General features: G+C 37.6%; 1 protein-coding gene across 5 annotated transcripts in view; it reads left to right on the top strand.

Annotated features, from left to right (window-relative positions):
* Window positions 1-9,137, top strand: part of STRN (striatin) — a 62,274-nt gene extending 53,137 nt beyond the window's left edge. For 3 of the 5 annotated variants that reach the window (XM_062629519.1, XM_062629515.1, XM_062629518.1), the window contains 7 exons: window positions 743-790; window positions 1,420-1,541; window positions 2,141-2,308; window positions 4,505-4,645; window positions 6,724-6,831; window positions 8,123-8,209; window positions 8,296-9,137. In XM_062629519.1, the coding sequence (XP_062485503.1) occupies window positions 743-790; window positions 1,420-1,541; window positions 2,141-2,308; window positions 4,505-4,645; window positions 6,724-6,831; window positions 8,123-8,209; window positions 8,296-8,465 (844 nt within the window). In that variant the 3' untranslated portion in view covers window positions 8,466-9,137. Of the gene's footprint in view, window positions 1-742; window positions 791-1,419; window positions 1,542-2,140; window positions 2,309-4,504; window positions 4,646-4,903; window positions 5,054-6,723; window positions 6,832-8,122; window positions 8,210-8,295 lie in introns of those variants that run through there. The other 2 variants (XM_062629516.1, XM_062629520.1) reach the window with 2 other exon arrangements.
* Window positions 9,138-17,612: the final 8,475 nt, after the last annotated feature.

Raw genomic sequence — 17,612 nt, 5'->3', positions numbered from 1 at the left:
TTAATGGAAATTGTTCCTTGAATGTGAAGAGTAGGAAAACAAGCTCTTAGAGAGGATTGAGACTTTTAAAGAGTGCCAGAAGAAATCCATGTGTATTTGTGAATGTGTTTTGTTTGTAAAAATGAAAACCACTTACTTTTTTTAATATTTTCCATGTTGATAACATGGAAAATTAATATACTAATGAAAATATTTGGATGTGGCCTGTTAGTGTGCTTGCATGTGTGTATAAATGTATAAAAATGCAGTTTTATATATATGCATGTGTATGTATATACATATATATGCATTTACATGTGTACACCTTTCAGCTTTGACTGAGATATTGCTAGGTTCCTTTGTACACTGTCTCTTGTGTGTTAGTGGGGATTTTCAGAAATGAGAGCAAATTTGCAGCAGCTCTAATACAGTAAGGGAGTACATCATACCTTTTAGGAGGACTGAGCAAAGCGTGTGGGCTTCCCCCTCCATTGACATACCTAACTACTGGTTTGATTGGTCTTGAGAGTTTGTGGACTCTCTACCTTGAAGGTCTTTAAACAAAAAATCAAACCAACCAGCCGAATCCTATAATATTTTGAAAGAATGTAAAGAATTCTTAGGCATACGAAGAATCATGTTGGGAGAGGAAGTTGTGGGAGAAACACTTCAACATTGCAGGGATTTTAAGAACTTAGCTGTTCTTGCATATTTTTGTAATGCATTGTGTCAGATCGTTAACACTTTCTTGTACTTCATTTAGGAGTGCGTCTCTTGATGTAGAGCCAATATATACCTTCAGAGCACATAAGTGAGTATTTCCTCAGAAGCCTTGTCATATTTTGAGAAATACATGATTTTTAAACACAGATTTATTTTTTTTTATGCAGTTCCCACCTTGTCAACTGGTGATTTTATGTGGAGCTTTTAGTTCCCGTGTTATGCAGATGTTTATCTCCTTTGTGCATAATTATTTATATCTGGAGCTAGGTACACCACAGTTTTAAAAAGAAAAGCCTACAAATTATACAGTTCAAGTTTGATTAGGTGTTCTTTTTGTCAGATATGTGCATTTGTAGAATGAAGCTGTTGGCAGTGAATCTACTGAACTCATTTCACGAAGGAGCCTTACATCTTTAAAAAAGGGAAAAAAAACTGTTTATGCAAAATAACACAGCCTGTATTTGAAAGTGTGACACTTATCATATTTCATGTGCACAATGATTAAATTGTCCAAGTTGCAGATATGTTATCAAATATCACAAAGGTTTTTCTGTGGGAAGTGTTGTAGCATATGATCTAACTGTGCAGTATTTTTGTTGCAGTCCATGCAGCAAGTGAATTGTATCTAACAGGGAAATTTTAACAGTTTGTTGACATTGCTTTACATATAACGAAAACATTAATAATCAATGTTTCTTTTGTGGGGCTTTCTTCCAGTGGACCAGTGCTCTGTGTGGTGATGAGCAGTAATGGAGAACAGTGTTATAGTGGGGGAACAGATGGCCTCATCCATGGCTGGAATACAACTAACCCAAACATTGACCCCTATGACTCTTACGGTACGTTGCTGTCACACACACCAGTGAAATGATACATTTAGTGGCATTAATGTTATGTGGCTAAAACAGTATGACTTGCTTCTTTGAAAAGATAATGTTGACTTCAATTACTTTAAGTAAATTTTTGTTTTAATATTGATGCTGGGTTGAAAAAGTACAGGACTAAACCTGTTACTTGGCAGAACAGCAAATGTGTGTTTTAATGTTCAGTCCTTGTAGCTTCAGATGCAGTTTTCCTTAAAGGTGGCTTTTGGAAGAAAGGAACTGATGTGCCATTAATGGTTGTTTGAAAGTGAACTTTAAAATCCAGGAGTATTTTGCCAAGTTTGATACTGTCCCTTCTGCTGAAACATTGGTTTGTTCCATTAGTTTTAAATTGGATAAGTGAATGCCATGTATGATGATGAAATTCATAACTGAGAGTTCTGTATTGTTATGATACGACCTCTGTAATTATACTGGTCTTGAGGTTTTTGTTTTCTTTTGTTTTGTTTTTATGGTTGGCTTTTTAAGGTTGATCCATGAACAACAACAAGGTACAGCTATTGATTTAATTCAAATCTTGTTTTGAAATGTGTTTTGCTGTGTTTTTTTCACAGATCCTTCTGTTCTAAGAGGTGCTTTTGTGGGCCATACAGATGCGGTGTGGGGTCTGGTTTACAGTGGAGCACACCAGCGTCTGCTCTCCTGTTCAGCAGACGGCACTATACGTCTATGGAAAGCTACAGAAATTGCTCCAGCTCTCAATATATTTAATGATAATCAAGGTACAGAAAATTGCCCTACCTTGAAGTTCATGAGCATCACTGTGCAGACTGCCATAGTTTTTTGCTATGGAATAGAAATTCTTGCTCTTGCTGGATTTTTTATCTTTATGATTGTTTTGGGGGAAGAGTAAATTTGGGTCCTTCTTTGGCACCAGTGGAATGGATACCTACATGCAGTGGAATGATGACATACATCTAAAAGCCAACTGCAGATAATCTGCTGATGTTAGTAGAACTGTGGAGTATATTATATTAACTCTGTCGGTCTCATTCAAACTGAGTTTCCATTAAGCTCTTGCTTTTGATTTGTTCATAATAAAAAGCCTTCTCTTCCCTCAAAAGAGGTTTGGAGTAGCCAGTGCTTCAGCTCTGGCCATTGTCATTGTACCTTCCAGATTCCTTCCTTGTGCCTCTAACAGAGCGATTCCAGTTGAATTTCTGAGTTTGTGCCTTAACTAAATTGCAATAACCTAGTCATCTTAAACACTAGTAGTTGAAAAAACTTACTCCTTTGGATTTAGTTACTGAAATGTCATGCAAAAATCAAAATCTTATTGTTTAGAGCCTTTTTTCTTGAAGTCACCGTCTTAAGTGTTCTAGAATGAGCCTGTTGACATTGCTAGGATCTCTTAGAGCTCATGGTCCTAAAGGCAACCCATGAACGGAGTCAGTTCCTTGGCCCTTCAGAACAACTTTGATCAAAATAAACTTCAGCATAACTGAACTGTCTTACTGAATTATGGTGTAAACCTTGTCAGATTTGCCATTGCATGTGCCATGTGCTGAAATAGACTAGGCAAAATAGAAACGTTTCATGCATTTTAGTTCTTGCAGAACTGTGTTTCAAAAGTTTTGCAGGGTCTGTGAAAAACACAGCTGCTTTGCTGCTAGATTGTCTACTTGTCTACTTTGAAAACTCACTGGTAGTCCGTTTTGTCTCTATGTTCTGGGTTTCTGTTTGTTTATTTGTTTCTTTTTTATTTGTTTGTTAATTATTAAATTAAGGGGACAGGGGAAGCAGTCTTGCCTTTCATTCAACTGGAATGAAACCCAGTTGTTGAAATTCAGGGGTCCTCCTTTGAAACTGAGCTTTCCTGTGGCTTATGGAGAGCTTTGAAACTCTGAAAAAGCTAGCAGTTGTCACGTAAATCCTTTAGATTAACCACTGTAGGCTTACCAGGAAGTTGGAGGTAAGCAGGCATGGCAGTGGTAGAAAAGGTCACTTCAAAAAATATGCATTTTCTTCTCATCTCACACAAATCCTTTGGGCTGTTTCTGAAGTACTGTAGATATGTACCACCATTCCTGAGCAAACGTTGCTGAGGCTGTGTGTACAAGAGAGATGTTTCTCCCATGAATCTCAGATTTAGAGAGAGGTGATGATATTCTTGTGTTACATGGGTCTATGGACATTAACTTGCTTAACTTTCAGTGTCTCTCTCTCCACCTCTTCCTCATCTTCCTTCTGGCATTTGTTGCAGCCGCTTTTCTTTCACATAGCATGTGGTGAACAGGACAGTCGAGGAGAAAAATTTGAAGTGATATTTCCTATACCTAAGCTCTGCTGATTTGGCCTTCTGTCCTGTAGTGTTGTGATAGCTAGAGTGTAAAGAGATTGGAAGTATACCATAACAGGCAGGACGGATGAGGCTTTATAATATGAGTTTGTTTTGTATTCATGTAACTTTCCATGCTGACAGTATCAGCTTATAAACTTTGCACCTGGAAAGCTTTGGGTATTTTTTAAGATCTGAATTTGCCCAGGTTAACAATAATGTTAATCATCTGTCCTGCCAGTAGTTTTACCACTTCAGTTTCACACCCTTTTACTTGATGCAATGGAGCTGTGTTTGAGAATTGCCTTTACAGTTAAAGGAAGGAAAAGGAGGCAGAGAGTTCTTACTCTTAGTTTCAAAATAGATTTTTGTCCAGCAGCAGTTCCAGATGCAGCATCTTAGTGAAAAACATTGTTGATATGCATGTCAGAGAAATAGGATTACAATAGTGATTAAAGTGGGCAGTCTTTAGATTGGCATAATATAGCAACATTTCTTTTCATAGATATTTGATATAGACCTTTTGATATTAAAGTGCTTACTGGGTGGGGTTTTTTGTTTGTTTGTTTTGCTGGGCTTTTCTGTTGTTTTCTCTACACCAAGTAAATATTATGAAAAGATTATCTGCATTTTTTTCCAGAAATGGGAATCCCTTCATCAGTAGATCTTGTGAGCAGTGACCCAAGTCTGATGGTAGCATCATTTAACAGTGGACACACTTGCATTTTTAACATGGAGACACGGCAGCGAATTCTTACCCTGGAGTCCAGTATGGATACTAGTATGTATCGAATTAAAAACCAGTCCCCCAAAAAATTGCTTGTTTAAGGTTGATACTGTTGGTAGTATTTTTGGTGTTAAGGAACAAATAGGCAGTGTTGTGATAAATTATAACATGAATTATGTTACAGGCTGTATTTGAGATGTAACAGTGAAGTACTACTACTACAACAGACCTTGTGGGTATCTCAGAAGAGTGCACATAATTTTGAAAGAAGGTAGAAGAAACAAACCCACACTATCTGAATTCCTCTTTCAGGAACAGTAGCACAAGGAAAAGTGCAGGTCTCTAATACAGCCCAGTGATCTTAGCAGCTTCAAGATTTCCATTCTCTCTTTAGTCCAGAATTGCAAGATAGAGGTAATATCAGGAAAATCTAAAGCTGAATTTGTTAAAAATGTGGAAGTGTGTGCATGTATTCTTTTTTATTTTTATTTTTCCTCTTTTATTTTTGTATCCCTCTTCTGAATTATATATACACTTTTACCTCATTTGCAGTTGAGCTTTAGTTGAAGTTTTCACTGTATGAGAAAAGCAAAGCTTCAGTGGAAGACTATTCACCTGTATAATGCTTTGAATCAGGGCAGAGGCCAATATCAAAAGTTTTAGAGGAAACTGGCAGTATGATAGAGACCAGAATGAGCTGAAACATGAGGTTTCATATTCAGGCCAAATGGTAACCTGGTAACAATGAAAGATTTTAGTCTTTTTAAAAATTTTGATAATTCTTCCATCTAAAAGTTTTATGTCACTCAGTTCTACTATTATTTTTTTTTAAAGGGAGTAAGCCCTTCTTGTTGGCTTTGGTTGTCTGTTTTAAAATAGTTAAATGACTCTCATTTAATGAAAGGGAATGGAAAGTGCCATCTCCCTTTGTTGTATAACTCCTTATTGTATAGGATTTCTTTTTTTTTTAACCCACGTATTTGTCCCTGTCTGAAAGAACAGTCCTAAATCAGTTCTCTCTATTCCGTGGAAGGAAGTTACCTTTGTTCTTCCCCATTTCTCCTCCACTGTATATAAGCTTCACTGTGCTTGGCATGTTAAAACTGTGAGGATAGCAGGTTGTAATGCAGTCTCATTTCCTCTTAGTAATTTTAGGTGGGTTTCTTAATATGAATGTGGTTTTTCCTTAATTTACACTTTGATAGTTGTTAAGTGTCCTGTGGATGCTGACCCTATTTGACGGTTCAGGTTTTTATAGAAGGATGTAAATTTAAGTCTTTACTACCTTACTAGTGATTGTGCAGTAGTATTTTGTTTATTTTAGTAAGAATTTAAATTAGACAGTATGAGTGTTCTTTGGCAGCAGTTTAACTAAATATAGTCAACTCCCACATGAAGGAAGATAATAATATTTTGATGTTCTGCAGTGTGGCTATTTGTGTTTTTGTGGTAATCTGTGCCTCTTAAGACTGTTCTTGCACTACTCTCTGCATCACAGCAATGCCTAGATTTCTAATCAAAAAACTCCTGTAATTTTTGTGTGGTGTGTGTATGTGTATATATATATGATATTTCAGGATTCTTGAAGTCTAGCAAAAGTTGCTCTCATATGAATAGTCTAGCATTCTTTTCTTCAATAACAATTTTAATCCATGTGTATTAGATAATAGTAGGTGGGTTTTGGTTTGTGAGAATGAGGGCATGGGATCTTGTTTGCTTGGAAACATACTGCCTGCAGTGTTAATTTTATTTTATTGGCTGTGTGTTATGAAAAAAGTTGGGCTTGACAAGAGGAATGTGGAGGTAGGGAAGTTCACATAAGGTATTTTTACTCAGTTTTTGGCTTCATGTTCTTGCCTGGTGCAGCCATCTAACACCATGGCTAAAAGTTGGACCTTACCTGTTCCTATTCACACTCATAGATATGGCTTATGTATGCCTGTGTGTGTGTGTGTAATTTGGAAAGTATTTTAAAGTAAACCACATTACAGAAGGTTCTAGCTGAGAGTTCCCATTACATAAAGGTAAGAATTATTTTGCAAATAAGTTTGATTGCATAATTAATTCTTAGTAGCAATCTTTCAAAGAACTTAGCAATTTACATGTATTGGGATATGTGGGTTTTTTCTTAGCAGTCAGTTCCTCATGTCAGATAAACAGAGTCATCAGCCATCCAACTCTTCCGATTAGTATCACTGCCCATGAAGACAGACACATCAAATTCTACGACAACAATACAGGTATGCTCTCTTCAGCAGGTGCTAGTCATAGTGGCTGCACAACATCAAATGTAAACAGAATTCCATTATGATTAATATTATTTACATAAATGCTGAGGGATGTTAAGAATTCCCTAGTCTCAAATAGGATAACTCTCAGCACCAGTAGAGCCCAAAGATTGACAGCCTACTTAAAACTTTATTGGCACAGTGATAAGGAAGCTGTGTCATTCTCTTTTAAAATGCCTTGTGTATGGGGGTTACCAGTTTTTAACATAAATGGCAGCTTTTTCAAAATCTTAATGTTTTTGTGTTTATTTTGTTGTGTTCTCTGTTATTTTGATCTGAGGGCAGGAAGGTCTGGCACTCATTTAGTGCTTCCAGGAACTCTGCCTGATACCTCGGAGGTAGAAGTTCCCTTGTAGGCATTATTCTCACTTTGATCCACTGTGTTTCTTCAGTTCTCTCACTTCTGCAGACACAGCTGGACAGCTTATAACAGTTTTTTGCTTTTGTAGTGAGAGTCACACTGAGATGTCTAGTTATAAATTTCTTGGGGTTTAAAAGACTTTTTGTTAGGAATGGTATAATCAATCAGGTATCAAATCATAATAATCTTTAGTTTGTGACAGATCATGCTATCTTAAATTTAGATCTTTCGATAGCCTTGTTGATTTTAAGTTTGTATTGTAAAATAAGAAAGAACCAATAAAAGCTGAGAAAAAAGCTGAAATAGCTGTTTTGTTTGATGATGTATTTTTGGAAAAAAATAGTAGAGAAAATGGGTACTCTTCTTTTTTTTTCTCCTGTTTAAGTATCTCCTGCAATGAAACCCCCACATTTGACCCATGATCTAATATTTTTAACATGAACTCATTCCTGTAATTGTAATAAGTTGTAATAAAACGTTCATCATGAGTTGACTAAATTTTCCTATATTCTTATATCCATTGTTTATTAGTACACTCAGCCCCTGCCCTTCTTCCCAGTCAAGATCTTACTCTTGAATTCTTTTAATTTATTTAAGAGGCAAATATTTAACATGCACAGTGATGGTGGCTTCATGGTGGTTTTGCAGACATAAAACCAAGAACTAACAGAACTAGTGATATTGGTACTGTGGTTCTCCTGGGCCTGTAAATGATTAAAAGAATGACTTACTGCATAATTTTAATGATTCAGTAATGGGACAAGGTCTTGTATTTATAATAGGAGCTGTGTTAGGGTTTAAGCAGTGAATACAGATAACAAAGTGGATTGCAGAAAATAACCTAAAATAACCAAAATAATTTTTTTTTTTTTTTTTTCAAAGGAAAACTGATCCACTCCATGGTAGCTCACTTAGATGCAGTTACAAGTTTAGCTGTTGATCCTAATGGCTTGTATTTGATGTCTGGCAGTAAGTACATTCAGATTTCATTTTCTTTTTCTCATAATGTTGGCAGACCTGACAATTATAAAGAAAACTGTTTACCCTTTCTTTAGGTCATGACTGTTCGATTCGCTTGTGGAATCTTGAAAGCAAGACCTGCATCCAGGAATTTACTGCTCATCGTAAAAAATTTGATGAGTCCATTCATGATGTGGCATTCCACCCCTCCAAATGTTATATTGCCAGTGCAGGAGCAGATGCCCTGGCTAAAGTGTTTGTATGACAGAGTGCTTCCCTTTCAACTCTAGCTTTGTATATATTTAACCAGCTGCACAAAAGAGAAGAGGACGGTGTGAGTCTTCTTACCCTGCCCTGTAATTCAGAGAATGTTTGTAAGTGTTTAGTTTTGCAGGGTGCTGTTTTCTAAACTGAAGTTTGTTCTGGTTTCTGTGAGCTCAGCTGGTGCTGAGAGCTTGGAAACTCTCAGTTTCAACTACTTAAAAATCAAAAGAAATGCTTTTATTTCAGAGGGTGTGAATTTTCGTCCAGGCAGGCCTTGGGTGAAACTAGGTCTATGTATTATCTTATTAATAAAATGGAGTACTGGAAAAAAGGGGTCTAATTGCATCAGGGAGTAGGAAAAGAGGGAAACTTCCTAGGATGCTGCTCATTGAGGAATCTTAATGTACTTAAATCACCTGGAAAAAGTGTCATTTCACATGCTCATTTCTGTGTCATGTGAGAGGCACTTTGTCATCCCTTTGGTATTAATAAAGTAGATGTTGTTCAGACACCAGTAATGGATAGTTAATCTCAGCCACGTGGCTGCTAGCCTAAGATAAATGCAGTTAAAGGAAAGCAAATTACTAACATAAATTAAAATGCAGTAACGTTTCTGTTGCATCTACTGTGTTATACAGGAATTATTTAGTTTGCAAAAAAAAATATATATTTTTTTTTAAAACTGTATTAGCATGTAGCTAGAAGCTGAGCCTTTAGTCTATTCCCAATTAACAACAGACTGAAGCAGTCTGTATATACTGTAGTAGGAGATTTAACTTATTCAGATTTATAATGCTGTTTATTCTTGGAGATCTGGCACAAGAAATTATCACAAAGTTTTCTGAAAAAGCTGTCGTACAACTTATCTATCAAACGTTCATCTCCTCTTTCCGTTCCTGTTAAAAAAAGGGCATCATTCTGGGCATTAAGGGTAACAGTGAAATACTTCTTTTGAAGATTAAGCCTATACCTGATGCTTTGTATGAGTCCTATTAGTGCAGTAGGTGGGAACTATACAAAGTTTTGTCAAGTTGAGATATTTTGCTACTTCTAGGAGTATTTCCCAGCTTCACCATTTCTGCAGCTTTTTAACTTGTCTGCTTCACTAAGTGTATCATGCCATTGATTAAGTTATCTGTGTCCCATCTTACTTAGCGGGGGTGTGGGGGAGGTGACCTTTTACAATACCCTGTGTGGTTTGTGAGAGAAACCACAGGCACTCCAGAGGTTGAAAATGAAAGAACTCATTTTATTGTAAAACTTCCCTAAACTGTGTCAGGAGGAACAAAAGTCTTGGCAAGTTCTTATTCTTATAAAAGATCCAAAGTAGAGGGAGAAAAGGAGAAAGGAAAGGAGGAGACAGAACAGAGAGATAGGTTCACCACCCCGTGGATCTAGTGACATCTTCTCGGTCAGCGAGTTGAAGTGCTTTTAGTCAATGAGTCAGCTGAAGTCCAGGGTGGAGAAGCACACCACACGACTGAAGAATGATTGCCTTTTTATAGGATCAGGTTCCTTGGACTCCTCCCACAGATTCATCTGCACGCTTGCCCATGAGTTGTGTGCTATTCTGGAAAGTTCCTCATGGTGGTAGGGGTATGTGGTAAGCCCCCACATCCACTTAAGTTTGTGCTTTGACGAGTGCAGGCTCAGTGCCTTGTAGCACTGTCTCCAGGCTGTTTGTTGCCTAAGGAGTTGATATCCACAGCCTTAGGGCAGCCAACACAGGAAAATACCCCCACCTCTCGTGGAGCATGACTTTGTCCTGCCTCCCTGACAGTTTGCTCAATCACAAGATGCTCAAGAATGAAGTGAGGCGTTACATATGTTCTGTGTGAATGTCAGGGAGGGAAGGTTTTGTCCCCAAAAATCATTATCAGTTTCCTTGTAACAGGCAAAATGGGTGTTAGGTAATCCCAGAGAAAAATTTTCTCCAGAGCATTCAGTTGTTTCCACCTTGTCCTTGACCAAAAGATGGTCAGCCCTTAATATGTGTGGTCCTTGAATTTCCAAACTGGAGGAAGAAGGACATGAGGCTGTCTGTTTGTTAGTTATGAGTCAGATTGGTGTTACAAAAAATCTCAAGCCCTGCTCCGAGGAGGTTGGAAGAGTTACACAGGTACTTCGATTGGTCCTATTCCATATTCGTACAAATCCCACACTAAGTGGGGGAATCCTCTTCTCTCATTGCAATTCTTATGTACACAAGACAAATCACACAAGGTAGTGATTGCAGCAAACCTATATACATACTTTAAAGTTACTAGTTTTTAAACTATGGACTATACAATCAACAGGAACCTAACTAACACAGATGCTTGAAGTGGACTTCGTAATTCAGTAGATTCCCCTACCTGCAATAGGAAACAAAGAAGAACTGGGTCCTTTCAGAACCAAGGGAACTTCTCCAACTGGTGGCATGTCCACCAGTACTGGTTGGCGTGGATAGTATGAGGGGTTCTTAGGATCATCTGGTTCTCTGTTCTTGGGAAGGATGTGGGGAACCTTATGGCAAAGTGCCGTAAGTTGTGGACATGCCACATATTGTTCACTTTTGTCACCACATTCCAGAGTCAAACAGACCTCCCTGGGTCTTGGGGTCTTAGTCTCCAGAAAACCTAAAGTCCCAAAGTGTATTGCAATTCCTTTTTACTTTGCTCCTGTATTGTAGATACAGCAGTGAGGGGGCCGGTGTTTGCATTCAGGCAGTGATAGTCAATGGTCAGTTGCCACTTTCCATTTGGTTTATGAACTGGCCATATGGGAAAATTGTAAAGTGGGTGGGTTTGGATGACATGACTGGGGGGATCCCTTCTCTTGGACCCAGTGGTAAGTGGTGCAGCTTTACATTTACAGTCTTGGATGAGGGAAGTTTGGGAGCGAATTGCAAAAAAGAAATCTCCATTTGTTCCCCTTAGAATCCATCTGAGCTTTTCCTTTTAATAGAACTATCCCCAGTATACTGGTGGGGAACATGCCCAGTATCAGGATAGTCTCTGGAGGAGTGGAGTCATCAAGTAACTAATATTTTATCCAAGCTGTGGGTTGGTGTTTAGAGTATCCTAACACATCAAAAACTTGTATTTGTTTTTTGTCACACAACCACTCTGCTTTGCTGCCTCAGCATTTAAAGCTGACATTTGGACTCCCATATCTGCTACAAAGGCCACAGCATAAAGTTTTAAAGAATCATCTAGTCCTCTAATCAGAGGAGTCATCAGGATTAGCCATAAGCAACATGGGGGAAGGTTGCTGAGGTATAAGCAATCTGTCATGCATTAACTGAAGGCAGACTGCTTTCTGTATGCTTTCAGTAACTGACCCAGACCAAGGGTAGGTGTGGATGTGGGGTTTCTCTGTTGTATGGATCTAGTTCTTCTCCCCAGTATGCCACTCACAGGGCCAGGTACCAGGGTTTCCTAATATCATCTACTGTTAGAAATACCCACAGGCCCCAGTATCCCTGAGCTGCTGCTTCTTCTGAGAGCTTTATCCTATCCCATCCAATCCCCTCCATACATATTTTGTTTCAGCTTACCTGCATGCTATGTTTTTCCTGTAACTTGGCCATTCAGTGGCACTACAAGGTATTGCCTTTATGGTGAGAGTTTTAATGAGTGGTTTAAGTTTAGGGTTGGAAAGTAACTCAGTCCTGGCTTCTTTTAGACCTTTCCAGTGGTAATGAGACATGACTTCCCTGATTGAGGAGATTGGCCTGCATAGCAAGGAATCAATTCTAATAGAGTCTCATTAGGTTCTTTTTCAATTTGCTTAATATTATGCTTATCTTTCTGGGTGGCTATTAAGGTTGTCCCTAACATAGTACAAATCACATCTTTTCCCTTTCCAGGTTTTGTTCGATTTTCTTTTGCCAAGTCCTTTATTCTTCCTGCCACAGTTGCGGGAACTGCCAGTGTTCCTCAGCCCTGCTTACCCTCCTCAGGGTCAGGGAAGCCTTAGAACTCTTCAACAAATCCAATAATAGGGAGCAGTCAACGTCAGGCATTTCCTCGATTGCCATGACCCTCAGCTGGAGATTTTGGCTTCAACCAAAAATCAGTTCTTCTTTATCTGACATTCTGACCATTATCCCCTTAAAAAAACAACCTCTGAACTGCTTCTCACAGAGTATCCTGCTGACTATGCCAATGTTAATGTCCTGTCCTGCTCGGCAGGTGTGTGGGGGAGGTGATTTACAATACTCTGTGCCGTTCACAGAGCCATTTCACAGCCTGAAGAATGAGTGCTTCTTGTAATTACTCAACAGATGTGATTTATGTATTCAGAGCTTCTCTGTTGATTTGAATGACATCTAATGCAATCTTTTAGTCTTTTATCCCTTCTTAAAGGAAGGTCTGTGGATTCTTTTCTGTGTCATCATCAGAGTCACTGCTGCTCATAAGCCTGAAGTTGGTGTTTTCCTAGTGGGAAGGCAGAATTTCTGCTACAGATGGTTTCTGATGCTGATGTGAATAGGAAAGAACCCAGTGCAAGTCTTCCACATACCAGCCTAAGCTTAAGACTGGAAATTGATGAATAAATCTTTACCTTTAAACTGACACTTTTTAAAAAGGAATCATTGAATCATTGAAAGATACCAACATAGAGTTTGACTGTGTTGTTTTTAGAGTGGCATTTGGGAATGGGACCACATTCGAAGCTGATCTCAGAGTTTAAATCAACTGTATTATTTAGAATAAAAGGGTGACCTGTGCTGCTTGAGCCTGCAACACATTATATTTACTGCTAAAATATCCTGGAATACCTTTTATTGCTCAGAATATTCAGGTATGTCCCTTCATGATATTGATATGCAATATATTTCCATAGATGAGATTAGAACTTTTACCGTGAAAAAGATGACTACAATAGTAATTCAGATTATTTAGTTTTTATAAAGTGTTTTGGTTATGATGGAAAGGGGAAACTTGCCTGCAAAACTGAGCATTCGGCTTTGAGAGTTCTGTGTACTTGACTCATATTCTTTCAGTGTCATTATTTTATTTCTTTTTGAAGAGGAAATTACAAAGATTTATTTGAAAAATTCTAAAAGTTATGTATATTATATATGTGTATATATATTGTAAACATGTATTAAATGTGTCTAGTAAGGGAAGACTCCATGGGTGCGTTTTAATGTTTTGGTATTAAGAGTTCTCTTGAGTTTATGTATACAAAGGATAATGGTGTGAGTATGAAATGAATGTTGTGCTTTTGCTTACACAATATGATATGTAGTTACAGTTGTTTAAATTGCTGTACATAAAACTAATAGGCCAGCATGCTTGTTTTTAAAGACTGTCATTCTGATTACAATTGGAATGTAAGAAGTGGCTGTTCAAATGTGAATTGAAAGATGTTTCCTTCTCACTATTGAGCGCTTGCTCAAACTGAAAAGTGATTCTTTTTTTTTTAAAGCTGGCAATAGCTAGGGGATGAGGTGCCTTTAAAAAAACATAACAAAACAAATGTAGCCTTACAAAGAGGTTGTGGAGTATATATATTTTTGTGCTGGTCTTCATAATTGATGTCAATGTCTTTTTACTGTACTTGCTCTCACATACTTGTAGGACTGCAGGGTACTGTGCATGAGCCTGTCAGATCTTCTGAACATCATCATAGGACTTAGGGATCAAAAAATTACTTAGGTTATCTGGTCCATCTGCTTGCTAAAGCAGGGTAGTAAACTTGTGCATTTTAATACTGTCTTAGCCAGTGAGGTTTTATATATGTTCTAAACAATTAGGCTTCCTTTCAAGGATTAATTACATCTCATTGATGGGAGTATTTACATGATGTTTAGTAGTTCTTTTTTGTAACCTCATGGCAGTATTCCAAGCCATGTTTTGTGCCATTTTACATATTCCTCATTGTCTTTGTAATTTGGAATTTACATGCATGCACTGGTTCTAGCTGTGTATTTCCGTTGGTTTCCACTTTCTTCAAGCTATTTTTTAGTCTGTTCTTTTTATACAACTTTTTCCTATTTTCAGCTTTTTAGTTCAGTTCTCCGTATCTTGGTGCCCACAACACCATTCCATATGCATGGTTTGTTGGACTTGGCATAAAGGTCATCTGTTAAGTGTGGGTTTTGTTTGGTTGGTTTTTTCCTCTCTAATGTGATGGTTTTGTGTAGGAATACCAAACTGTTGGTCTTCTAACTAGTGTCTCACAAACCGAGATTGTATTTCTTTATTTCTGACAAGTGTTTTAAATAACTTTGAACATTGTTGCTTCTCTTCTTTACTTTCACTATGTTGTTATGATTCTTTAGAAGCTAGGTACTTCATTCCTCTTTCATCATTATCCTGGAGCTTTGAAGGCACTAAATTATTTCCTTTTTTTTCTATCACTTTTATGTGCAGTTCTTTCTGGTTCAGTGGAATTGGTAACTTTCATGAATGTTATGCATACATCTGTTGAAGATGTAAACAAACCTAGACCCAAGGCTTATTCTTGCAAAAAAGGCAGTTTTGTGCAACATCAGTATATGGCATTTTACCATTACTATTTTTCCTGTATCTAATTTGCGTGGTACATTTATTTAATGATTAACTCATGTAATTTTTTTGTTTTGGTCTGTGCTACTCATTTTGGTTTTACGAAGAAATTTAAGGGGGTAATTTTCAGTCCTTCTGTATGTCTGCTAGTTTTAAATACTCTGCTCTTTATTTCCAATTTATTTCACTGTGCTGTTTGCTTTCATGTATTTGATTCAGTTACCAAAATGCTTACACAAAATGATTTGGCCTGGAAGAAGCTCTAGATATATTGTGGAAAACATTTTCTTCACTCTTAACAAGTCCTAGTTTCTGCATTTATTTTTGTGCCTCAAAGAGAAAACTTTTGAAATGCCACGTAACAGATTTTATTGCTTATAAGAAAATCACCCAATGAGTGTTTTGGGATCTCATTCATCTTTATTTTGATAAAATGCATTCTTTAGCTAGAAGCCTGTCACCTATGTGCCACATACTGTAGGCTATTTTTGAGGCTATATAGTTTTGAATAATGGTACGTTAAAGCAGTCCCATATATAATGTGTTTGACTTGCTGTGGGATGTTTACCATGCAGCTTTGTGATTAGGTCAGACAATGCCATTTTGCAGTTGTGAATTTAAAGTATCCAGAAACTTGTCCTTTTGAATAAATGTATAGTAGATAAAGATCTTAGTTACACCACCTTTTTCCATACATCTGTTTGATCACAGGTGTGTCCCCTTTCCCCAGCTCCTTGCTCGTGTTTTAACAATGTAATTTTGGGGAGCAGTAATTTCCATAAACTGATGTGGAAAGTTTATCCCAAAAGAAAACAGCAATGAAAAAGTGGGCATAACCATCAGATAAGCAAGTGTGCTGTTTGTTGTTTTTTTGGTTTGTTTTTTCAATTCCTTTCAAGATCTGTATTTGGAAGCCTTCGCAGGCTGTGGTGTGTCACGTCTTTGCAGACTGTCCTAGGGAGCCTAATTGACACCTGTGTGAAGTACCCAGTAAACCTGGTAAATTGGGTTAAAGAAGAAAATGCAGCCATTTTGGTTGTCCCTCTGCATGTACAAGAGACTGTAGCAGTGGTTTCCTTGAAGTCCTCTTTCCTGAAGCATCACGTTTGCAATCTAACATGAGTAAATTCTGCAGCGTGGGAGTATCTGCAAATGAGATTATTTGTATTTTTACTTTGAAGATCATAGGCAGTGGTCATTTGGATTGTGTGCTGAACATCAAGAGAAGCAGACCATTCGCTGAACTCTCTAGGGGATAGATGGTAGGTGAAATGGCCAGAACTGGTGTGCCCTCCGTGTGACTGGTGTCATCACAGGAGAATTCAGCTGAGGAGAAGTGCAGAGTTTAGCCCGATGGTATCACAGAGGAAAACTGCAAAAGGTAGGAGTGGCAAGTTTAGTGAGGCTTTCCCACTAAAAATTCCCACGGATTATTTTGTCCGCTGGCTGCAGGTTTTATGAAGGATAAAAATCTGATATATATCCCACTTCAGACGAGATGGCAAGAGATTTGTAACAGCTTATTTCTTAAATTTTGAGAACAGAACTTACTCTTCTGCTAACACGCTTCATGTTGGGGACCCAGTTATGCAAAGATAAGTTCCTCAGGCACTGTAATGGGACTACTCTTTTGCTTCTGGATAAACATTTATATAAAACCAAAATTGCATGACTAAGACTTTGTCTCATGGTGTCCACTGTTATTGAACCAAAGCCACAAAATTTGTGAAGCAGAGTAGAATTTCAGGCTTCTCATTTTTATTTTCTTTTTTCCTTCAGTAGCAATCTACAAATTAAATATATATTACGTACAGTGTCCTCTGCATGACTCACTTCACATTAAATAACCTATTCTGTTAAAAAATTTTGCTTCAGTACTTCTTCATACAAACAAGATGTGAATGGAACCAGTGGTTCCAGGTAATGTGTGACTCACTTAGCATGTATGTCTTTCAGTTTTCTGATGGGTGAGCTGATAAGATTAATGAAATTAACTGTGAAAACATGATGCTGCTTATAATACAGCATTCAAAAATACTCTGAAATTTGTGGCTGTTTAGTGGGAATTGTTTTGGACTACACTGTTAAGAGTGAAGAAAGCAGAATATGATAGTAAACCACTTACATGGTAAAATTGTTTTATATAAGAAGTTGCAGTCTTTGACATAGCAATTAGTTTTTGGGCATCTGCTGTTGGTGAGCATCGTAGGGATGCTCAGTGAAACTATTAGCATTGAATGACAAAGAGGAAGCAAAGATTTCCCAGACAAAACTACTCATGTGTTTCAAGAAGCTCCCTTTTTCCATAAGGACATGAAGGTGTTGAGAATATTTTATCTAAATCTGATAATGTGTTTAGTTGAAGAGGGTTACAATAGGTGAACAGCTTTGGCTTTTTAATCATCAGTGTCTTTAAGCTTAGAGACCAGCACAGTTACTGAAACAAATGGTCTGTCAGCTGCCAGTCAAAACCTCCACAATGAGCAGCTGAGAAACTGGTGGAAACCACAGTGTTAATCCATCCAGTTATATAGGGGGTATTTTACAAGAAATAACCCACATTGTAAAAGATATTATTACATACAGCAGAGCAAATGAACAAATACCTGGGGACACACAGGGGACGAGGATCACCTCTGTGTAAATAG

Source organism: Pezoporus occidentalis, unplaced genomic scaffold (assembly GCF_034315485.1).
Source record: "Pezoporus occidentalis ecotype Australia unplaced genomic scaffold, CSIRO_AGI_Poc_V1 ctg34, whole genome shotgun sequence".
NCBI lineage: Eukaryota > Metazoa > Chordata > Aves > Psittaciformes > Psittacidae > Pezoporus > Pezoporus occidentalis.
The sequence above is the reverse complement of the archived record's forward strand: the minus strand, read 5'-3'. Positions and strand labels throughout refer to the sequence as shown.